The following is a 23090-nucleotide window of genomic DNA, read 5'->3' as shown; positions in this document are numbered from 1 at the left end:
GGAACTGTTTATGACGATTAGATTATGGTATCTGCAATCTTAAAATGCTATTGGAAGGGAGGAAAACAGGTCCGTGACGTAGGAAGTGGTGAAGGAAGTAGTCAAGGCGAGTAGTCAGGAGTGTGGGAACTGTTTTTGAAGATAAGATCAAGGTATCTGCAATCTTAAAATGCTATTGGAAGGGAGGAAAACAGGTCCGTGACGTAGGAAGTGGTAAAGGAAGTAGTCAAGGCGAGTTGTCCGGAGTGTAGGAACTGTTTTTGAAGATAAGATAAAGGTATCTGCAATCATAAAATGCTATGGGAAGGGAGGGAAATAGGTCCGCGACGTAGGAAGTAGTGAAGGAAGTTGTAAAGGCGAGTAGTCCGGTGTGTGGTAACTGTTTATGACGATTAGATTAAGGTATCTGCAATCTTAAAATGCAATGGGAAGGGGGGGAAACAGGTCTGTGACGTACTAAGTAGTCAAGGCGAGTAGTCCGGAGTGTGGGAACTGTTTTTGAAGATTAGATTAAGGTATCTGCAATCTTAAAATGTTATGGGAAGGGAGGGCAACAGGTCCGCGACGTAGGAAGTGGTGAAGGAAGTAGTAAAGGCGAGTAGTCCGGAGTGTGAGAACTGTTTATGACGATTAGATTAAGGTATCTGCAATCCTAAAATGCTATGGGAAGGGAAGGAAACAGGCCCACGACGTAGGAAGTGGTGAAGGAAGTAGTAAAGGCGAGTAGTCCGGAGAGTGGGAACTGTTAATGACGATTAGATTAAGGTATCTGCAATCCTAAAATGCTATGGGAAGGGAAGGAAATAGGCCCACGACGTAGGAAGTGGTGAAGGAAGTAGTAAAGGCTGGCATCGCTGAGTGTGGGAACTGTTTATGACGATTAGATAAAGGTATCTGCAATCCTAAAATGCTATGGGAAGGGAGGGAAACAAGTCTGTGACGTAGGAAGTGGTGAAGGAATCCGGAGTGCGGGAACTGTTTATGACGATTAAATTCAGGTATTTGCAATCTTAAAATGCTATGGGAAGGGAAGGAAACAGGCCCACGACGTAGGAAGTGGTGAAGGAAGTAGTTAAGGCGAGCAGTGTGGTGTTTGGGAATGGATTAATTTTTCTGCAATACTAAGACTGCTTTCATAGTAAACTAATGATTTTACCAAGCAAAGCTCGGTCCCCAGGTACTTTTAATACTATCTTAATACAAATAGACACTGCGCGGCGCCCCCTCAGCCGCGGCGCCCGGGGCAGCTTGCCCCGGTGGCTCCCCCCTTCGGACGGCCCTGTTGCACTGTTGCATCACGGCTTTTGTTTTGTCAGTAGATGACTGGCTCTGGCTAGTGACAGTGCTGAATTTCCCTGTTATGTCTTTATTCTTAAACGTGAACAAACTTAATATTTAATTCTCATTTTAACATTTTAATTCCTTTTGCAAGAATAGATATAAGAGTGTTTCTTTGAAAATAAAATATTATTCTTTTTTGGCCCGACCCGACCCGAAAAATTCGGGGACCCGCAGAACCCTATATATTAGAAGAACTTGTATTGCTGGAAACGTCAGTGAGCTGCTTTACTTGCCTATTTCATAATTTTTACTTGTAGAATCATATTGTTAAGCATATTACCTATTTTATAATATTGATTTAAAAAATAAACATATGTTTTGGTGTAAACAAATAAAAACATTTGCAAGATTTATACTAAAACTTTCAATTGGTTCAAATTGATAAAATGAGAGGATAGAATCAGACCTACAAACTACAAGGAATAAATAGCGGACAAAAAAAAATACCAAATTTATCAGTCTAAAACTCTTTTTCTAGTTAAGTATCAAGTTACAATTTTTTAGACCTGTGTTATTTTTAGAATGATTTTGGAGTGACTTGTTTTGGCTATTACAGTAGTAAAACATGTCTCACACTGCTTACACTTAACAAAACTCCTCATCATTTGCAATATAAAAAAAAAATTATGAAACAATTAAAGCAATATTTACAAGCAAAGAATTAATTAAATAAGAACGCCTTCGCAAAGGAAACGTAACATCAACACGCTCCTGTATTGCGGGTATTGCGTTGACTTTCTGCAGGCGTTTTTCGTATATGGATACTGAATCCCTCATGAATTGAATCGTTTTTTGATCACCACTGAATCGAATCGCGATTCGATGCATCGAATTGAGTCGGAATTTCGATGCACTCTCGATACATCGCACACCCCTAATCTAAACATACACATAGCGAGATGATCGTGTTTGTAGAATGTTGAACACATGAATATGAGTAACATTTTTAAAGGTTGTTCACTAATAGTTCTCTATGGTTATACCACTACTCTCAATCAAGTAACATTGATTTATACAAGCTAGAATTAACCTCGGAACTAACTGTTTTGTTTTAAAAAGTTGCACTGCATTCAGTGGACCTAAGGCTAAATGGTAATTCATGTGGTAATTTAGTTTGTAAATCATTCACATAAGACATAAGATAGGCATAAGTCTTACCCAGCTCTCAGGTTCTCAAAACACTTTTTGTAGAAGCTATTTTTGTCCGCAAGTTGATCTGTTGGAATCTTGCTTAGGAGAGGAAGGAGATTTGGAAAAATGAGACTGGCATTGCCGTCAGCTCCTTCCCGCAGCACTTTGAATAGCTTGGGCATCACTAGCTTCTCAAGGCTCACATGTTTCCATACATCCTGTGAATAGGAAAAAGAAGTTTATGAAAAATAAAATATATTAAGTTTAATTTCCATTCTCCTTCAAATCTTCTTCACAACTCTCTGCCGTTCAGCAAATTTGCCCTATAGAGAAGAAGTATTATCGTAGGTGACATGGTAAGACCTAAACGCAGGACCGATTTACTTTTTCATTTCGATGTTACCAGAGGCAAAAAAAAAAATATTCTTTGAAATTGATACACGGTATATGGATAAACTTTCATAAGTTCGTGAACCAGCAACATCGGGAAGTAGAACGGGTTGTTATATAATTTTTACATTTGGCAAATTTATTTTGTTCATACTATGATGGTAAATTCTAGCAAATCTTAAAAATGCAATTTGGCAATAATGAGAAACAAAATAGATTCTGCACTGTTCTATGTCATCATGACTGTAATCTGTGATCAAGGCACAATCATTACTATCTACTGCGATTGTAGAGGAATCATCTGTCATCGCCACCTGACATAGGGTTCAGAATTGTGAACATCCTCCACGATTGCAGAGACAAAATCATCTTCTTCAGCCATATTGACAAAAACATGGATATCTCCCGCATTCGCAGGGATATCATAATCATCTCCCGCAATCATAGAGATAATATCATTCTCATTTAAAATCCATATTTTTTAGCCCCTGAGCTGATCTTGTGACTAAATCAATAAATAAGGTTACCTTCGTCAATCAGCTCATAGAAGTTGTAACATTGTTACGGCCGTTTCAGCATATCCATGCCATCATCAGACGTTCAGCCTTAGTGGCGTCGTTAATATACAAAAACACAAACTGTCACACGCGACGTACACATACATTAACATAAACGGGAGTTTTTGACTAAACAGGCCTGTTGATTACACATATCCGCACAAGAGCAAGTTGCTGACTGGAGTCATTCTTGCGGTGTCGTGTCAGCGGCGGCATTATCATTTGTACTTTGCCCTCTTGGTCTTGAATCCTTCCTCTGATTTAAAATACTATTGAAAATTACGTGTGATTTGAATTGTAGTTTTTCATTTAAAATAAGTTCGCTATTGTCATTTTTTGTATGTGCTTTGTAAATTTCAAATTCTTCCAGGGTGTCCAATTTATTGCCTTTTGTACAAGTGTGAAGGATTTCCAAGCCAGTGTTGAGGTCATTTAGGTTGTGATTATTGTCCATTAGATGTTGGGCAAATGTAGACTTTTGTTTGTCAGCTTTCGGTTTCGGATGATGCTCCTTATATCGAGTTTTAAAAGTGCGCCCCGTTTTTCCTACATAAACACTAGGACAACTAGCACATTTAATTCTGTATACCCCTGACCTGTCACCCTTATCAATAACCTTTCTCGTAACATTAAGTTTGTTAATAGTCTTGTTATTTGTCCTAAAAGTTAACTCTACACCATGTCTCTTTAATTCTTTACCCAAAAACCATAAATATGTTTAAAAAATCCCTGAAGATTTCGCGAAGATATTCCTAATGATAATTAATTCTTCAAATAATCTTTTATACTAAAAAAACTTTTGCAAAACTTATGACAGCTAGCCTGACCATACTACTGGACCGAATTACACGTGGTTGGTGCCAAATGAAAGATATTTTCCTGAAGATGTGCAGAATCCCTTTATAAATTAAGTTAGGCTCCAAAATAAACACAAAAAATGAATTTGAAATTTTAAAAAATTTATATGGGCCTTATGGGTTGCCAAGCTGGTGACAAAATAACAACAAAATATAAACAGAAAATCAAAACAAATTCCAATTACATGTTTTAATTACAGTGTGGGGTGAAAATAGAGAAGTCTGTACACTACATTACATATTTTTAGTCGAGTTTTCTAGGAACCAATAAAAAATAAACTTTTCATATGGAGATTTAACATGGGACTAATTCTTAAGCTTACGACAGCCACCCTAAACATACTAATGGACCAATTTACACACGGTTGGTACCAAATTAAAGGTAATTGTCTGTTTATTTGCCCATTTTGCCTCAATTTCAGATATTACTCAATTAAATGTTATATAACGGAAATTAACCCTTCCAGGGCTAAATTAAATGAAGGGCTGGAGCTTAATTATTTTTTGACAAAAATTAAAAACTAAAGTGGTTGTGTTTTGTATTTATTTCACTTGAATTAATTCATGGATCATAAAAATATTTTCCTTAGGGCTGAAATAATTTTTGTACAAATGTTATGAAGAAAATAAAATTTGATTTGACGGATATATCCGTCTTTGGCCCACAAAAAACATAAGGTGGACGGACATATCATTCTGCCGTCCTCAGTGATAATCACAAAATATGAACACTGCCAATATTCTTGAGTATTTTTGTGGGCGGCAGACGGATAGATCCAGGGCCGGCCCCAGGGGTGGGCGGACCGGGCGGTCGCCCAGGGCGGCGGGGCCGGGGCAGCGGAGCCGGGGTGGCCGCGGCAGAGCCGTGGCGGGGAAGCCGGGGCTGCGTTAAAAATAATGTTTTAACGTATGCAATGAAATAGTGAACCTTTTTAATTATACTTCTATTATTGTATTAAGCTTGTTTTTCGAAAGTATACTTTCAATATCAATAAATCGTAAATAAACTGCAATGCCAGTGAAAGTAGTATGGTTTTTGCGCGCAAAACAAAGTACAGACACAAGTCACGGAAGGTCAACAGCCTTAGCCTATCCGCCTCTCCCCCTACCACCACCACTTCACCTTTTACACCTACCTAAAATTAATCGTTTTAACGTGAGCAATAAAATAGTTAATCAAATGTCATGCCCATTGTACTAAGCTTGTTTGTTTGTACGTATACTTTCATTATCGATGAATAAATGGTAACAGATAAACTACATGTCGGTAGCAGTGGTGGGGTTGGATATTTGCGCGCCAAACAGACGTGAGTCACAGGACGTTCCGCGTTCACGCGTTCAACCGCCCATCGACACCCTCCTCCTCTACCCCGTCACCCACACTACGCTTGATCTGTCGTCTGGTGTTAATTATTGTGCCAGTGTGTTTTTATGATTTTCGTATTCCGTGGAGTCTCATGAGTGTTATTTTATGTCGAAACAAAGTAAACTGATCGGGGTTTTCGCTCCGAAGAGAAAGATTTGATGGCGTTAGCTGGTGTGGCAATGGAACAACGAAGTTAAGTGATTTTATTACTCACCTTTGAAATAATTTTTTTTTAATAGGCCAAGACCCGTTAAGATATTAATTAAAATATTCAGTGTTAAAGTGTTACAAAATTGCATAAAATTGTATTAAGTATTAACACCAGATTTCACTTCCTAAACGCTTAAAAATAGTGTTTAGAGAAGTTATTTTCTAACATTTTCCGGGGGAGGACCCCCGAACCCCCCTTACTTAAGATTTGAGACCAGTGATCACGTGTCTCAATACAATGCTCTCCTAAATTATAGTCATATATGTATACAGTATGCATTTAAATGGTCTGTTTTAACAAGTTTTCGGGGACGTTGGTTTAACCGGAAAAACAGTTATCTAGACTGGCCTTGGTCCCGAGGAGTCCGGATAAGAGGGATAAGATAAAATAAGAGGGAGTCTACTGTATACTCTTATCCGGACTCCTCGGGACAGAGGCCAGTCCGGATAACGGGTTTTCCGGTTAAACCGACGTCCACAAAAACTCGTTGAGTTAAAACGGACTGTTTATTGTGATATTCGACTTAAATTTAGGAGAGCATTGTATTTAGACACGTGATCAGTGGTCTCAAATCTTTCCCACGAGAACAGACGTTTCAGTACTGCCCACTTCCTGCCGATCTAGTCCGGTTAAATCAATGTGCTGATACAAATTTTCCGGTTAAAGAGATGTCATTTCCGCCGAGTGTAGTCCGATTAAACCGATGTTTGGTTAAAAGGTGTCCGGATAAGAGGGAGTCTACTGTAATGCAGTGTAATGTTTATTACCGTATTATAAACGTTGTATATCAATTCGTTTTTTGGACGGATATATCCATCTTTGGCCCAGAAAATAAATTTCTTGGGACACATATATCCATTTTCAGCCCAGAAAGAAAACAAAGATTGACGGATATATCCGTCCCTAGCCCTGGAAGGGTTAAAATCTCTCGACAATTTAACATGGGGTAAAATTTTAAGTCTATTAGAGTGAGATCTGGAGTTCTATTGGACCGATTTACATGCAGGTTGTGTTAAATGAAAGGTAATTAACTTTATATTTTCCCATATGTGTAAACTGTTCAGTTTACTATTCCTATATTTAATCTTCTAAAAATTTAATTTAAAATATTTTCTAATCTTTAGTATTGTGTTCCTGATCGTCTGAATATAACAACACAGATCAGCTGATTATAACGAATCACGTTTTATTGTCATAACATGGTTTGTTTATGGTATAATTTACTTTCTTTAAGTAGGTTAGTAGTTATTTTACGTATATGGTGAATGACAACGACAACCATGACTACTTATAAACATTTTGACATTTGACATAACTACAAGTACAATTAATTATTGTAGATGGAAACTGTTTATTCAGAAGTGTTTCCTATTGTTTACATGGAAAACAAGAAAATCATTATGATACTCGACTAAAGTGTGTAAGTAACGTAATGAAACAATGGAATCGATACAGGAACTTCATAATAGGCGATCCAACATACAGACAGAACTTTAAGATATGGAATTCAGCAGATTACGAAAGAGTTATGACTATTTTTAGACAATATGTCGGACATGTTGAATTGTGTAGTTTAAGTGATTTGTATCCTGATTGTGTCTTCAAAGTACATTGTGCAACAACCAATATTGTATATGACTATGGTAATGGACACATGACGTACAATTTAGTCTTCACAGGTGGTGTTGACTTATATATTTAAAAAGTTTTGCAAAACTTATGACATCTAGCCTGACCATTCTACTGGACCGAATTTCAAGCGGGTTGTACCAAAAGAAAGGTTATCGGTCCTATATGTGCAGGTTTTAGCGAATTTCCAATATGGGGAATAAGCTATTACTGTAGTACTCATGGTAAGACTTGGCCCCGGACCAATTTATTTTTTTGTTTTGAGGTCCCTGGAGGCCAAAAACACCATCCGTTCAAATTCATATTAATATTTATATAAATATAAATATGAAAAATAGAAAAATAGGGCTACTATATATAAATAAAGATTAAACATTAAATATAAATATATATACATGTATGTGTTTGTGTGTGTGTGTGTACGTCAGCATGATAACTCGGGCAAAAATGATCCAATTTTGATGAAATTTGGTACAAATGTGTTAACCTACATTTATTTTAACTAGTGTACATGTTGCTTGAAATCGAGCAATTGCAAAGAAGTAAAGTAGTTATTTAAAAACAAATAACTTACTTAAAAAACTAATAAAAGTCACAATTTCCTATCAGTTTAAAAGACTCAAATCATAGATTACGTACCTAACAGTTCCATATAATCAACATTTCTTGTAAATATTATATTAATTTTTAAAAGTTGATCTGGTTTTTTAGTGAATTTTACAAATATTCCCCACTTAAAGCCACATTAGGTTGTCCATGTTGATCTTCGTCAATGATAATGTAGTCTGCATGGTACAACTCATTGTCGCCAGTACGTTTACAAATTTGAGTAATTTTTTTATAACAATAACATTTTGTATACATTACTTAAGAACTGCCTCATTTTCTGCATAACCTCTCTAGCACAATTGTATTTGCTTCAACTGGCAATAATTTGTCTAGTTACTGTTATAACGTAAGTTATATCATTGAGTATACACGTCTACTCAATGGTTATATTTTGTTCAGATGGTTTTTTGTTTCCCTTAGATATGAATAATGCAAATCCTTCAATGAAAGTTTTATTAAGGTTTCTTGGAGGTTAGTAGTGATATTATTTTAAAATCACTTGACTTTTATGAAAACATATATTTAATGTCCTTGCCGTACCAGTTTAATTCAGCCTTAGAGTGTTTTCCTTTGCCAATCATCAAAAAGTTAAGTCGGTGTTTCCTACAAAATAGTAACACTTCGGCTAACATCCTTGTTCATTGTTTATGGGAATCTTCATATTGTAGGTGTTCTTCATTATATAGGAGGTAAAATATATCAAATTGCCCTGGCTTTCTCGATTTTTTACATTGTAAATTAAAGTAGTAAATATTTAATTACCCAATGCGTTTAGTTGAATTGAAAAATAAATAACAGCAATTAAATTATACAGCTGATCAAAATGTAAACAATTATGTTCTTCATAAGGATAACATGGGAACTTTCAAAGCCACTGGGGTGTAGCCAAAGGGACTTTAAAAAAAATGTAAGGCCAGTTTGCAAATCTACGTGACACGCTCTTTCCAATGAGACGTCAATGGATAAATCGGTTAAGAGATGGCGGAGGAGTTCAACCGACAAACTTTCATGTAGCGTATTAGTTCTATAGATGAATTTGCAAACCAGTGAACTGCGCCCTCGTACCTGCACCCAGGCCAACGACTTGGAAGCGTGAATCCATGTGCAGGCCCGAGGAGCGGCCCACCAAAAAAAAAAAAAAAAAAACAAAGTGAGAACCATGGATGGAGGTCCAAGAACAACGCACTATTTGAGAGGAACGAGCTGTAATTAACCATTTAAATAAACACAACAACACAATAACAAGAATACATAACTCTGGAAAAATAATTTTTATATGAATTTGTTACCCATCTAGAATACTATCTTACAGTAATTTCTTTAATCATCAAAATAGGCTAATTTCTAAATAAGACTATACCAGCTTTTACTTTTCAAAAATTCTTTTTAAATTAACAAATATATAACAATAAAAATATATATAGGCTATTTATTTTCTTTCAATAAATCCATATTAGTCTGATAACAAAATTTAACTTTTAGGGGCCCCAAAACCAGAATGAATTTAAAATATGAATATTTAATAAAATTTTAAAAGGTCAACAAGTAGGCTAAAGACTGTAGAATTAAAATACCCCCGCCGCAGCAAACCTGCGGACTAAGCGAATTTCCATTTGTCTGAATTGATTTTCAGTGAAATATATTTTAATAACATTAGGTTTAACGAGTACCTAGGTTTGCTGCTACAAGGAAACTAATAAAGTGTGTTTTTGAGTAAAATATTGATAGCTTAGTACAAAATAAATAAATTTGCCAAGTTTGATCAAAATATATTCATAAACAAGCAAACTACAACATTTGACAATATTCTCCATAAGAATAACATGGGAATTTTAAATTTACAATTTTTTTAATTTTCTCCGTTACTAATAATTGAACAAAAATACTTTTACATACCAAATTATTTTTTTCTTTAAGCTCTTTAAAAAGGTCTAAAGAGAAATTGGGAAATTTTGTGTTTTGAGGGTCAAAAGTGAGAAAAACCAATTTTTACCCCATAAAACCCCCCGTAGAGCCCCGTTCCCATGGTCCGATCGTGCTGGTTCGCGAACTCATTCAAGTGTATCCCGCTTTACACCTTTAAACCAAATTTCATCAAAATCGGACAAAAATTACTCAAGTTATCGCGTTCACGGACGTATATATATATATATATGTCTATATATATATATATATACATATATAAAAATTTGAACGAATAGTGTTTTTGGCCTCTGGGGACATCAAAATGAAAAAGTAAATCGGTCCCGGGTCTAGGTCTTACCGTGCCACCTACGGTAATAGCTACTTCCCTATAGGGAAATTCGCTAAAAAGAAACAATGAATAAACTATGTAAATGCATAACAATAATTAAAAACATTAAATAGAGTCTCTTCCTTTTTACACGGGCTAATCATTATTTTTTTTCTTTATATAAAAAAAACTTATGCATAAAAAATATCACAAAACGATCAGGTAACTTGCGGATGGACGGTAACGGTTCATGGATCTTCAGGTGCACAACACTGGAGGGCCGCTGAAGTTGGACAGAGAGGGGGGCGGCCTGAGTCCCAAAAAAGGCCCCCACGATGATGAGGTTTCTCCGCCCACGCTACAGGTGTCAAAGCTGACGGTAGTCCTCCTGGGCCCCATCAAGCGCGCTGGGCGCTCTTAATTTACAGCATGACCTCGCAGACTAAACCCATGTTGAAAAACAGAAACAACTTTGCACTTTTAACGTAGCAAAATGCGATTTAAAACGATGAAAACTGTCTGCGAGGTTAACTTGTTGAGCGTCGCGCAACCTATGACAATCCCAGCACAGGGGAGAAAAAGTGACGCACAGAGTCATAGAGGTTCGTTGGAACAGTAAGAAATCGAAACACAAACTAACCTACTATACAAAAAACAATTTGACCGTTGATTATGAGTCGTGACATTCGCCAGTTTATGGGGGGTTTTATGGGGTAAAAATTGGGTTTTCTTATATTTTTACCCAAAAAACATAAAATTTAGCGTTATTATGTATATAAATATGTATATTGAAGCATTATTATGCGCCTAATGGTTACGGAGAAAATTCCAAAAACTTGTAAATTTAAAATTCCCATGTTATTCTTATGGAGAATAAGTAAACGGTTGTAGTTTGCTTGTTTATGAACATATTTTGATCAAATTTGGAAAATGCATTTATTTCTTACTAAACTATTAACATTTTACAACAAAAAACCACTTTCATCCTCCCTGTTGCATCAAACCTAAGTACTCGTTAAAATAATTATATTTAAATACAAGGGAATAAATGTGATATTTTTAAGGAAACATTTTAGTGTAAATCCAATCAGGCAAATGGAAATTCGCTTAGTCCCCATATTCGCTGCGGCGGAGGTATTATTTGTATTTTGAGAATATTTATGTTAATTGGGTCAAAGAATGGAAATTCAACTTTTCTTATGGTGATTAACATGGGTCTAATATAAACAGAAAATCAAAACAAATGGAAGAAATTTAATCACATTTTTTACTTACAGCGTGTGGTGAAAATAGAGAAGTTTGCACAATACATACTTTTGGTCGAGTTTTCGACCACCAGGCTAGCTCTCTTATGAAATTAAATTAAAAGTTATTTATTTGCTATACATACCAAGAGCCTTACACTATCTCAGAGATACAGTATGAATAGAAAATCTACAATTTGTGGTAGGTAAAAAAATGTAAATTACCTCAACAACAGAAAACAAAAGTAATGCAGCTTGCCATACACTGGAAACCACTGTTGGATCAGTCTCGTCAATATTGGAGAAGACAGCCATACAGGCATGCTTGGCTTCCTGAGACAATAGAAATGGGGCCTTCTCACACAGGGCGACTAATGCTGTGAACCAGGCAGCTCTCACCTGCAAAACAGTCCCTGCAGTCAGTAACTTACATCTAGACATTATTCCTTTTATAGTTGTTTTAAGATATTTGTTATTTATGTTTTTCTACTTAATGTGTAAGGAATAAGATATGGACACATAGTAAGCTAATAAACTTAAAAATATTCTGCATAGAATGATTTATATCTACAATTTTGAAAGGAAAATTCTCAGTAGTTAATAACAACATAAAATATTTGTATTTTCTTATTTTCTCTAAAGATTGATTGCTACTTTATCACTCTTTGTTTATTAGGATAACCTACTAAAGGTGCTGGATCCTTGTTGAATCTCCAAAACTTGGGAGAGGAGACCAATCGTAAGTTGGCCTCTTCAGCCTTGCGCAAGTGTTCCACAGGAAGTTGTTGTAGGTAAAGAGCATATCCATTCAAACAACTAACCACCACTCGTTGGTATCTTGCATCCTTCATTTCTTGGCTGCAGTTCCTACAGAAAAATGTCTGTATTGTTTTAAGTTATTAGTAGTGATCTGCGGTACAGAAAATTAAAGGTCGGTACGGTACAACATTTTGTACCTCGGTTCTCAGTACAAAATCGCTACGGTATAGGGCTACCATTATTTTTTTATATTTTCTTCTCAGAATAGTATTTTTAAACCAATATTTTAAATTTAATACATTGACATTACTATGAAAATGGATACAGTAGAACCCCTCATATCCGGCCTTGGTTTTACCGGTCCTCTGTTTATCCGGCCCCTTCCAGGAAGCCAATAAGAAAATGTTTTCTCGCATCTTACAGACATTTAGATGCAAGCACTAGTCTTTGCGTTTACTCAAGTCATAAAATGAATTGTTCTCACTATTTATCTGTTTGTTTATAATTTATTTACTGTGTCACTATACTCAGTTGAGCTAGTAGGCCTAACCTCTGAACAGTTGGTTGATTATTTTCCAAAGTGGGGTTAGTACAGTACAGTACCGTACTGGTACATTAATCTTTGTATTTCACTAAGTGGATAAGAAAGTTGAGTAACTTATAAATGCATGTACCATTTAAGTCCTAATGATCTTCAAGTCCAATTCATTGTCATTTTACCTCCATTATTGTTTAATATTTTTTGTAGGCCTACCTGGAATCATAGTATTTGTACTATCATTACTTAACGACTTTAGCTTACAAATAATTTTTTTTTTAAGTTATAAACATGTTTATTCTTCTAAAAATAATCCCAGAACAGACTTGAATGATACTTTTGACTGCATATATTGATTTCATAATGTAGTTGTTTTTCTAAACCACGTTAGCTAATCAATAAAAGGTTACATTACCTGCAGACTGCCTTGTGGGTTTTGTTAATCCAGTAGGATTACGTACGTTTCGGCAAATATATTGCCATCATCAGATCCAGAACTTGAAGGTTAAAATCTTGATTTTTCGACACACATGGTCACGTCAAAGTTTAAAATAGAACACATACACAAAACGAACATTAAATACATGTAGGCCTACTATTAAAAAACCGAACAGGATGTAATATGATGCAAGCATCTCTCTTGCCGAGTCTCGACTGGTAGTCGTCAGGTCCTGTGAAATAAGCAGGTAATTGTCGAATACGGCAGCTCATTTCCTATGTCTCTCAAACATGAAATAAAAAAACATGGCAAAGTATTAGCATTTAGGACAAGCAATAAATTAGGGAAAATGTTAAACACTAGAAAAAATGTTAAGGAATTACAAGAGAAAACCGGAATTTATCAAGTTTCATGTAATGACTGCGATAAAATTTACATAGGTCAAACAGGGCGATCCTTTGGAAAAAGGTTTAAAGAACATCTTCCCAGAGCTACTAAGTCACAAAAGTCAAATTTCGCAGAACATCTTGTGAACGAAAATCATAATTACACTGATTTAGGTAACAATTTAAAAGCGTTACATATCTGCTGTAAAGGAACAACTATGACAACTCTGGAAAATTACGAAATTTATAAGGCCACAAAAACCCGCCCTCAGGACCTACTCAATGATAAAAGTACACTTCAATCAAATTTATTATTTGAAACTTTAATACAACTGGACAGAGACCGACACTTATGATACAGGATGCCTTGGGGTCAGAGTCCAGTTCACAGGACCTGACGACTACCAGTCGAGACTCGGCAAGAGAGATGCTTGCATCATATTACATCCTGTTCGGTTTTTTAATAGTAGGCCTACATGTATTTAATGTTCGTTTTGTGTATGTGTTCTATTTTAAACTTTGACGTGGCCATGTGTGTCGAAAAATCAAGATTTTAACCTTCAAGTTCTGGATCTGATGATGGCAATATATTTGCCGAAACGTACGTAATCCTACTGGATTAACAAAACCCACAAGGCAGTCTGCAGGTAAAGTAACCTTTTATTGATATATTGATTAGATAATATTATTAGATCAATGGTCATTTTCATAGTAGGTTGGTTTATCCGGCCAAATCGTTATCCGGCCAGGGGCTTGGTTCCGTGGTGGCTGGATATGAGGGGTTCTACTGTAGTATCGTGCATTCATGGTTTTCTAACACTAATTACAGTACATACATTATTAAAAAACCTTTACTCCTAACAGTATTGTGTTTAGAAACACAGTAAAGATGATTTTACCTATGTTATTTACTAAGATAATGCTTACTTTAATACTTTAACGTCTTAGCCATGATAAAGAGGTTTTTAAAATTAAGTTAACAGTTTTTAGGAATAAATATTATGTTTGAAACAACAATTCGATAATTTAGTTCAATAACTACTGGTAAATTATTTCTAACTAGGCCTAAACACAAGCCAAGCCTGCCCAACCACTTGAAGATCTTAAGAAAGCAAGACTTAAAGAGGAAACTCAAAGACTGGCTAATGGATCAACCATTCTACTCTCTAAAGGAATTCTTTGATCAAAATTGTTAAGCAAGAGAAAAATTCAAATGACAATCTATGTATATGACACAATAATTGTATTTCTTAAAGAAATCTCAATAAAGAAAATTGATTGATTGATTAAACACAATAACTGGGTGTTCCTATTATCTTAGGCTCAATTAAATTTTCTTAGTATATTTTAAAGCTTCTCCAAAGAATCAAAAGACCTTATTCCAGGCCTAGACCTTATTATTTAGGAGGGTATATATTTAATCTTGTTGGACAATTTGAGAAGATTTTCTTACATTATCAAATACAAAATTTAAAATGAATACAAACAAAAATGGCGGTTCCCAATACTTATGTGATTTAAAAGCCATAAACGTTTATTAAATAAAGTTTTATGTTTGAGTTTTATTTCTTATAGTGTTGGTGGATGTCTACATATTTTTACAACATATTTTATACATATTGTATTTTTACAACATAATAATGTAAAGATTAAATGTTTCTATTTCATACCAGTATGGGTAGGAGAGCTAGTAAAATATAAAACTCATAAAAATGCTGTTGTTATCAATAAGTGATGATAAAAGTTTGCTGATAGTTTGCTAAATAATGCTTATAGTCCAGGCGCTGAGGAGGTTTGAGCATGCATAAAAGTGTAACAAAATTTGACTTTTGATTGTTGCTATGGGTTTTCATCTACTAGGTGTAGATGAAGAAAACCGATGTTGTCGCATTCCTAGGTGGTTAATAACATTAGGGAGAGGGGGTGAAGTTGTGGGGGCCGCCGCGCACAAAATAGCTTATATCTCGAGAACCAAAAGTCCTATGAATACGTTAGACATGTCAAACTGTGCATAAAGATGCGTTCTAAAAAATATTATGTGGTAGCTTAAAGAAAAAACGACGAGCAGTTAGTGAAAGTTAATTTTTTTTTATTTACGATAAGTTCAAACAGGAATATTATGATTTTGTTGCTGTTTAGAACCACTGATTATAAAAAAAAAACTTTGGAGAGTAGTAAGATACAATAGGGAAACAATATTTCAGTAGAATAAAACTATTGCGATACATAACTTATTAGCTATACAATCCTCAGATCCAATAAACCTAACAAGCAAAGGCGTAATATGCGTCGCGGTCATTGCTCTAGCTATTCACTGCGCTCAAAATGACATATCTCGAGAACCAAAAGTCATATAAACATGACAGACATGTCAAACTGTGCAGAAAAATACGTTCTAAAAATTATTATGTAGTAGATGGACAAAACACGAGGAATAATTAGTGAAAATCTAATTTCTTTACAATAAATTACACTTTTTGCATCTTATAATATTAATTTTTACATGGTGAAAATAGCTTGTAAAAGGTTCTTACCTTTTATTAAAAAAACAAATATTCGTTTATAATGTTCTCTACTCAACTCTTTTAACCCTCCAAGTGTCTCTAGTTTTGGTCTTAATGTACGCCCATTTATTGCGCAATTAAAATGGGTTTTATTAAAATGTATCTTAGAAAATTAAAAACAATATAAAGTATACTGTTTTATATATCATTTTGTTTGGAAATTTATGGGCTTCAATGTAACATATAAAACATTACAAAAAAAATGTTCAACAATTTTTGTGGGGTTAACATTTCTCAAAAATTATAAAATAAATGAAAAACATTTATGTTTGCGCTCAATAAATTGTTATAATTTATAGGTCTACAAATATTTTAAAATAGCCATTTTGTTCAGAATTTAATGAGGATTCCAAAAATATGATAATATAAGGAAGTAGGTTTGCAAATGAATAAGTTATGGGCAAAAAACAGATTTCAGTACATAGTGTTTAGCTAAGAATGCATAGCCTAACCATAGCTAGGAATCTGACTGATAATTTACATCAATATCACTACCTACTTCTTCAGGATCATCAACCAGCCCTTCAAAATCACTTAAATCTTCTTATAATGCATCATGTATATCACTACTTTAGATTTTTAACACTAAAACAATGATAAACGTAATAAAACACATCAGTCATCGGTGCGAGGTTAACCAAGCTGTTTACAAATACGCACGTCAGCTGTCTGCTACAATATTTTCGGAACTAAAATGAAAAGCGTATAGAAACAGACATCAGGAGAAAGCTCTGAATCTGCTGAAAAAAACTATACCTAACTCGATCCAGTTCAATTCGATTCAGTCAGTCCCAGAGCCGTCGCCGTAAACAGCGTTTGTGAGTCGCAAAAGCGACACACAAAACTACAGCAGATGTGTTATGAGTCGCTTTTACGACACATAACACTCGGAGGGTTAATTAATTTTATGTAAAACTCATGTACTATGTTAAATCAAAATAACAGTCTGCGCATTTGTCATTTCACAAAGTATTGACTCATTAATGTATGCACAATCACTTCGTTAGTTCATTACAGTGATCTTCTATCATGAGTGTTAATAGTTAGTGTGTGAAGTGGCACTTTGCTGCACACGAGATAAATGTTTACGCACGAGCCGCAGGCAAGTGTAGAAAGTTTCTTGAGTGCAGTGCAACAAAGGTACTTTGCACTCGTGTTACATATTATATTTTTCATACAGTAACTATATTGCATAAAAATAATTTTTCTTACAAACACTATACAACACGTTTTTAGGTTAGGTTAAATCCATGCGTTGATCGAAATGGGAAAAGTTGCACCAGTATCTTTTAAGTGTTACTAACTTATTTTCAATCGTACTCGTGTTACATGCCTAATAAAATCACGCTATAAAAACTATTATTTTTATGATGAAATAGAATTGGGAAATCAAAATAATTATTACACTAGTAATGAATGAAAGTCGTAAAGGATTAAAGTGATAAAACTCAAGAGTTCTTGGAAGTACTTGAGTACAACAATTATTGTGGTGATAAAATATTAATGGATTATGGACTTCTAATGGTTTTTTTATTGCATCACTAACCTAGTAATAAATTATGAAGATGATAAACAAACAACTGATAAGCCTTTTATGTTTTATGTGCTTGGAACCAACTGCCATAGTAAACTGAAAGTAGTTTATTATTATAATAGGTTGTACCGAACCGAGTTTGTACTGCGTAAAATGCTGTACCGAACCGATGACGATGACGGTAATTAAGCTTGTACCTTACTGACTTTTTCGGTACACCGCAGACCCCTAATACATTTATATATTACTAGCAGAGTACCCGTCTTTCGTAGGAGGTTGGCGTGTAAGTATAAAATGCCTATTGCAGTTATATTACTCGCCCTTTGCGTTTGCAATGGGAGAGGACACGTAAGAATTTTGGTTTACGATATATATGTTATAATTTGTGGTATACTATAGTATAGCACATCTACCATCATATAGCCATAATGTTCTACCACTGCACCTAAACAACAGAAAAAAGTAAAGTTCTTGCAGCTTTTTGTTGCTGCTTGGTTTAAATTAGCTGTTGTCATAAATGCAAAAAGAATTACTAGTGCTGCACCCTGTTGGTAAACCTTATAACCTTGCTACTTATATACTTATATATACTATTATACAGGGTGAATTTTAAATGAGTTCCCCCCCTACTTTTTTCTACATTTCTTAAGATATCAACTTCGGACCACGTCAGATCATTGTAGTGTAGTAAGTACTTCATTTTGGCTGAATAAACATTTTTGGCCGCCATCTTGGATCCGCCATATTGGATACAACTTTTTTTTCAAATGTAAAGGTAGAGTTGTGACCCATTGTTTCAAATTAGAATTTTACGTTGATTACAATGCCGCAATTAGTTTAAAAAAATCTTGATCCGTTCTAAAGTTATGAGGACTTTTGATAACTTTATTTTTAGCCCATTTTAACATTGTGCATTTACAAACTAAGACCATAATCTCAAAATAGTGCTAGATAAAGATAAGTATACACCACCATTCATTGTCGACCTATTATCACTTGGTTATGACGGATGTATTTTTTTGGCCGCCATCTTGGATCTGCCATTTTGAAATGTGATAAATTAATTTAAATATGAAGGAGGTGTTGTGACCCATCATTTCAGACTACTTTTTTATGCTGAATTTAATGCCGCAATCCGTTTTGCATTTTCATATTTGTTTTTTTTTAAATATTGGAAATTTAAGTAAGATAATTTTAATATTTCATCAAGAAAGCCTGAGAAACAAAAACAAATTGTGGCATTGAGTTCAGCATAAAAAAGTAGTTCAAAATTATGGGTCACAACACCACCTTCATATTTAAATTAATTTATCCCATCTCAAAATGGCAGATCCAAGATGGCGGCCAAAAAAATACATCCGTCATAACCAAGTGATAATAGGTCGACAATGAATGGTGGTGTATACTTATCTTTATCTAGCACTATTTTGAGATTATGGTCTTAGTTTGTAAATGCACAATGTTAAAATGGGCTAAAAATAAAGTTATCAAAAGTCCTCATAACTTTAGAACGGATCAAGATTTTTTAAAACTAATTGCGGCATTGTAATCAACGTAAAATTCTAATTTGAAACAATGGGTCACAACCCTACCTTTACATTTGAAAAAAAAAATGTTGTATCCAATATGGCGGATCCAAGATGGCGGCCAAAAATGTTTATTCAGTCAAAATGAAGTACTTACTACACTACAATGATCTGACGTGGTCCGAAGTTGATATCTTAAGAAATGTAGAAAAAAGTAGGGGGGGGAACTCATTTAAAATTCACCCTGTATATACATAATATATACTTATATACGCAGTACTATCCTAATAATTAGACCAATTCGTTAATTATGAGGAAAAAATGTGGTTCGGATTCCACAATAAACTGTAGGTCCCTTAGTTGCCATTAGCTGGATGGGCTATTATTAACAGCTGTGTCTAAGGAACATGTCAGCCTGAGTCACTAACCAGACTACAAGATCGCGCCACTCATCCTACACTCATCCTTCACTCATATTTGGGTTAAAATACGCACATAGTGGCGTCCCCATCTTAAATAATTGATTGATAATTGATAATTGAATGAGTTATAACCTTATAACCAGCTATTGAATATCATAGAACCAAATTGTATAGTTGAATCAGCTGGCAAAATTATTTAATTCCTTTTAAATATGAATACTCATAAAGTTAACATGGAAAACTCTATAGAGTGGTTTGAGGCCAAAAGGATTTTTGAGATAAGAATATGTCTATATGTTAATCGGAAATGTGAGCTATCATCATACCAAAATTCAACCCAATCTGACCAGGTGTTAATGTGTGATTGAACTTCAAACAAACAAACACACAAACTTTCACATTTATAATATGATGATTGAAGGGAATTTGATTCCCTACAACATTTTGCCCAGCATTTCTTTTTTGGGTGCTAAGTTAAGGAGATATCTAGTCAAATATAGCCCAAAATGTGAGGAAAAAATGTATTTTCTAAATTTACAAGCTTTTGATAGTGAATAACACAAAAAATAAAGAAGATATAAAAAATGTTACCGAACAAATCTTGTTATTCATTTAATATCCTTTCATTTTGTAGAGTAATTTCTCTAAGGACCCGTGGTTTCTGACTTCATGTGAAAGTGAAGTGATCTTCAATCAATGTTTGGTATTACATTCATATGCTCCTGTTTTTAGTACACGAATATAAAAAACCCCAAATTTAATTTAAATTTGTAAAAAAACTATACAACAACAGCTAATTAATTTTTTATCAAAATAAATAAGAATACATATTAACTTGCTATGTCCTGATACTAACTGGTTGTTGACGAGGGATTGAGGTGTCTGGTCGAGCAGATTGCTGCAAATGTAGCTGAGGATCTCATACTGGCAAAATACAACAACTTCCACCAACTTGTTCGGAGGAAAAGTCTCCTAAACATAAGATATTGTTATTGTTAACTGAGTTAGGTATAGTAATAAACACCAGTAATATTATGGAAATATTGTAAACCTCAGCAGGATGGTAATTAGTGTAACCACCAAACTAACTAGGGTGATATTGAGTTTGACCTATGGCATAAAAAAAGATCCACCCAGGCGTGACAAAAGTACACTGATCCCTGAGGACACCATGACAATGTAAGGAAAGCATTAAACAACTATCTCAAGGGACATAATTTCCACAATATGCAGATTCCTAATGCAGGCTCTCAGTATAGGACAGAAATACTTTGTTTGTACTGTATGTACTTTGATAGTACAGTACCTATACAATTTGATTTTATAAAAACAAGATCGAGCCACTCATTCATACTTGGCTTAAAAAAACTACCTTCGGATGGTCGCCATTTCAATTAAAAGTATTTAAAGTACATATAGCTGGGAGCTAATTAATAGTACAATAATAAACCAATGTCTGACCTACAAGCATGAATAAAAAACAAAGGAAATTTCACATCCATTAATTTCACTATTGGAAACAATAATGCAGTATTAGGACATGTGCAGTAGACTAGTGCCCCTCAGCTAATTACCTAAGACTATCATTATACTTGTAATACCAAACAGTGCAATGGTAATGTAGACAGTATCTTAAATTACCATTTTCCTCAAGGTATAATAGTCTAGTCTAGTTTTAAGCAGCAGACCTGAAAGGAGGATTCCGCTGTTGAAGCTGCCGGAGGATAAGTGTCATGTTGACCTGTGAACCAAGGTCCAACCAGCTGTTTGAGGTATGGTGCGATGTTGCGGCCAGCCTTGCTAGCAAGAGCACGATGAGCAGAGTGTGCGCCCTCGCGTACTCGATGTTCCTCATCAGTTGTGAGTGTGGAGAATAACCGAGGCCAATAAGGCAACACAGGTTTCAGGGCCTCAACATCTGACTCTTGACACAGCTTTTTGAACTCATCTAGAGCCTAAAGCAATGGTGGAGATAGTAGCCTATTTATGTTGTGGTAGTGATAATAGCTTAAGCTAACTGTATACATTTTAACACTAAGCAGCATACCTTGATCAATTAAACTACTTTAAAGTAAAAAGGTAATTTTAAAGACAATGGCAACATCACTTTTTCAAATGAACAGCAGAAAAATCCTCAAGTAAAAGTAATCTATTGTGATTATATATCTGTAAACAACACTGACTGACTACTAATTTATATATATATATATATATATATATATATATATATTATATCTCACAAAATAAACAGCCTAGAATTATCAAATTGGCATAAAGGGACATTCTAAGGTTTGGATGTGCAATAAGACGGGGTTTTACAAAATTTGAGATCCAAGGGGGAGTCAAAGAGGAAAGCTATTTCTGATAACATTAAAAAATGTCAGCCTAAATTTCGGTTTGTAAAAGCTGAACTAATGCTTGAATCTTAAATATGATGCTAAATTGTTAAATCCCTTTTCTACCTAACAGTTTTAGAGAAAAAACTGTTTAAAGGTAAACCTGTAAATATTTACTTTTAGCAAATTTCCTATATAAGTAGGAAATAAGCTATTATCACCGTAGGTCTCATGGTAAGACCTGGACCCGGGACTGATTTAATTTTTCACTTCGAGGTCCCCAACGGCCAAAAATACCAACCGTTCAAATTCATATTGAACAAATTTATATATGAGTTCGTTAGGACTATAACTAGAGTAAAAATGATCTGAATTTTATGGAATTTGGTATAAACATGTAAACCTACATTTATTCTAACAAGTGCCGAATCAGCATGATCGGACTATGGGAACCGTCATTTTTTAACCTAAAAACATAAAGTTTTGCAATTTCTTTCCAAACCATTTTGTAGGGCTAAAAAAATATAATTTTTTACATTCCAGCATTGTTGTAAGCCTGACAGTTAAGGAGAAATTTCCCAAAAAAAAACTGTAAATTTGAAATTCCCATGTTATTCTAATGGAGAATAAGTAAACTGTTGTAGTTTGCTTGTTTGTAAACAAATTTTGATCAAATTTAGAAAATTCATTTATTTTATACTGTACTATTAACATTTAACTATAAAAGCACCTTATGACCTTCCCTGTAGCATCAAACCTAAGTACTCGTTAACATTATGTTACTTAAATAGGGAATATATATGGCATTTTTAAGGAGATATTTGAGTGAAAATTCAATCAGAAAAAATTTGCTTAGTCTACAGGTTACTGTGGCGGGGGTATTATTTCTTCATTTTTGCGCCTCAAAACAGAACAGTTTTCAGTTAATCATGGTTACCAAACTTTCTATTTCATTAATAAGCAATATATTTTATATACTGATTTAATATATATATACAGGGTGGCTGGTCATCAGTGT

General features: G+C 34.5%; 1 protein-coding gene across 1 annotated transcript in view; it reads right to left on the bottom strand.

The window, feature by feature from the left end:
* LOC128994481 (E3 ubiquitin-protein ligase listerin) overlaps positions 1-23090 on the bottom strand; it is a 243802-nt gene that overhangs the window by 181840 nt on the left and 38872 nt on the right. The window contains exons 3-7 of the mRNA XM_054419068.1: positions 21425-21691; positions 20593-20708; positions 12255-12435; positions 11794-11967; positions 2500-2690 (exon numbers count right to left, since the gene is read on the bottom strand). Of these exons, the coding sequence (XP_054275043.1) occupies positions 2500-2690; positions 11794-11967; positions 12255-12435; positions 20593-20708; positions 21425-21691 (929 nt within the window). The remainder of the gene's footprint in view (positions 1-2499; positions 2691-11793; positions 11968-12254; positions 12436-20592; positions 20709-21424; positions 21692-23090) is intronic.

Source organism: Macrosteles quadrilineatus, unplaced genomic scaffold (genome assembly GCF_028750875.1).
Source record: "Macrosteles quadrilineatus isolate MER2022 unplaced genomic scaffold, UCM_ALF_1.0 Scaffold_1__1_contigs__length_201487025, whole genome shotgun sequence".
In the NCBI taxonomy this organism is placed as follows: domain Eukaryota; kingdom Metazoa; phylum Arthropoda; class Insecta; order Hemiptera; family Cicadellidae; genus Macrosteles; species Macrosteles quadrilineatus.
This window is presented reverse-complemented; position numbering and strand designations above follow the sequence as displayed.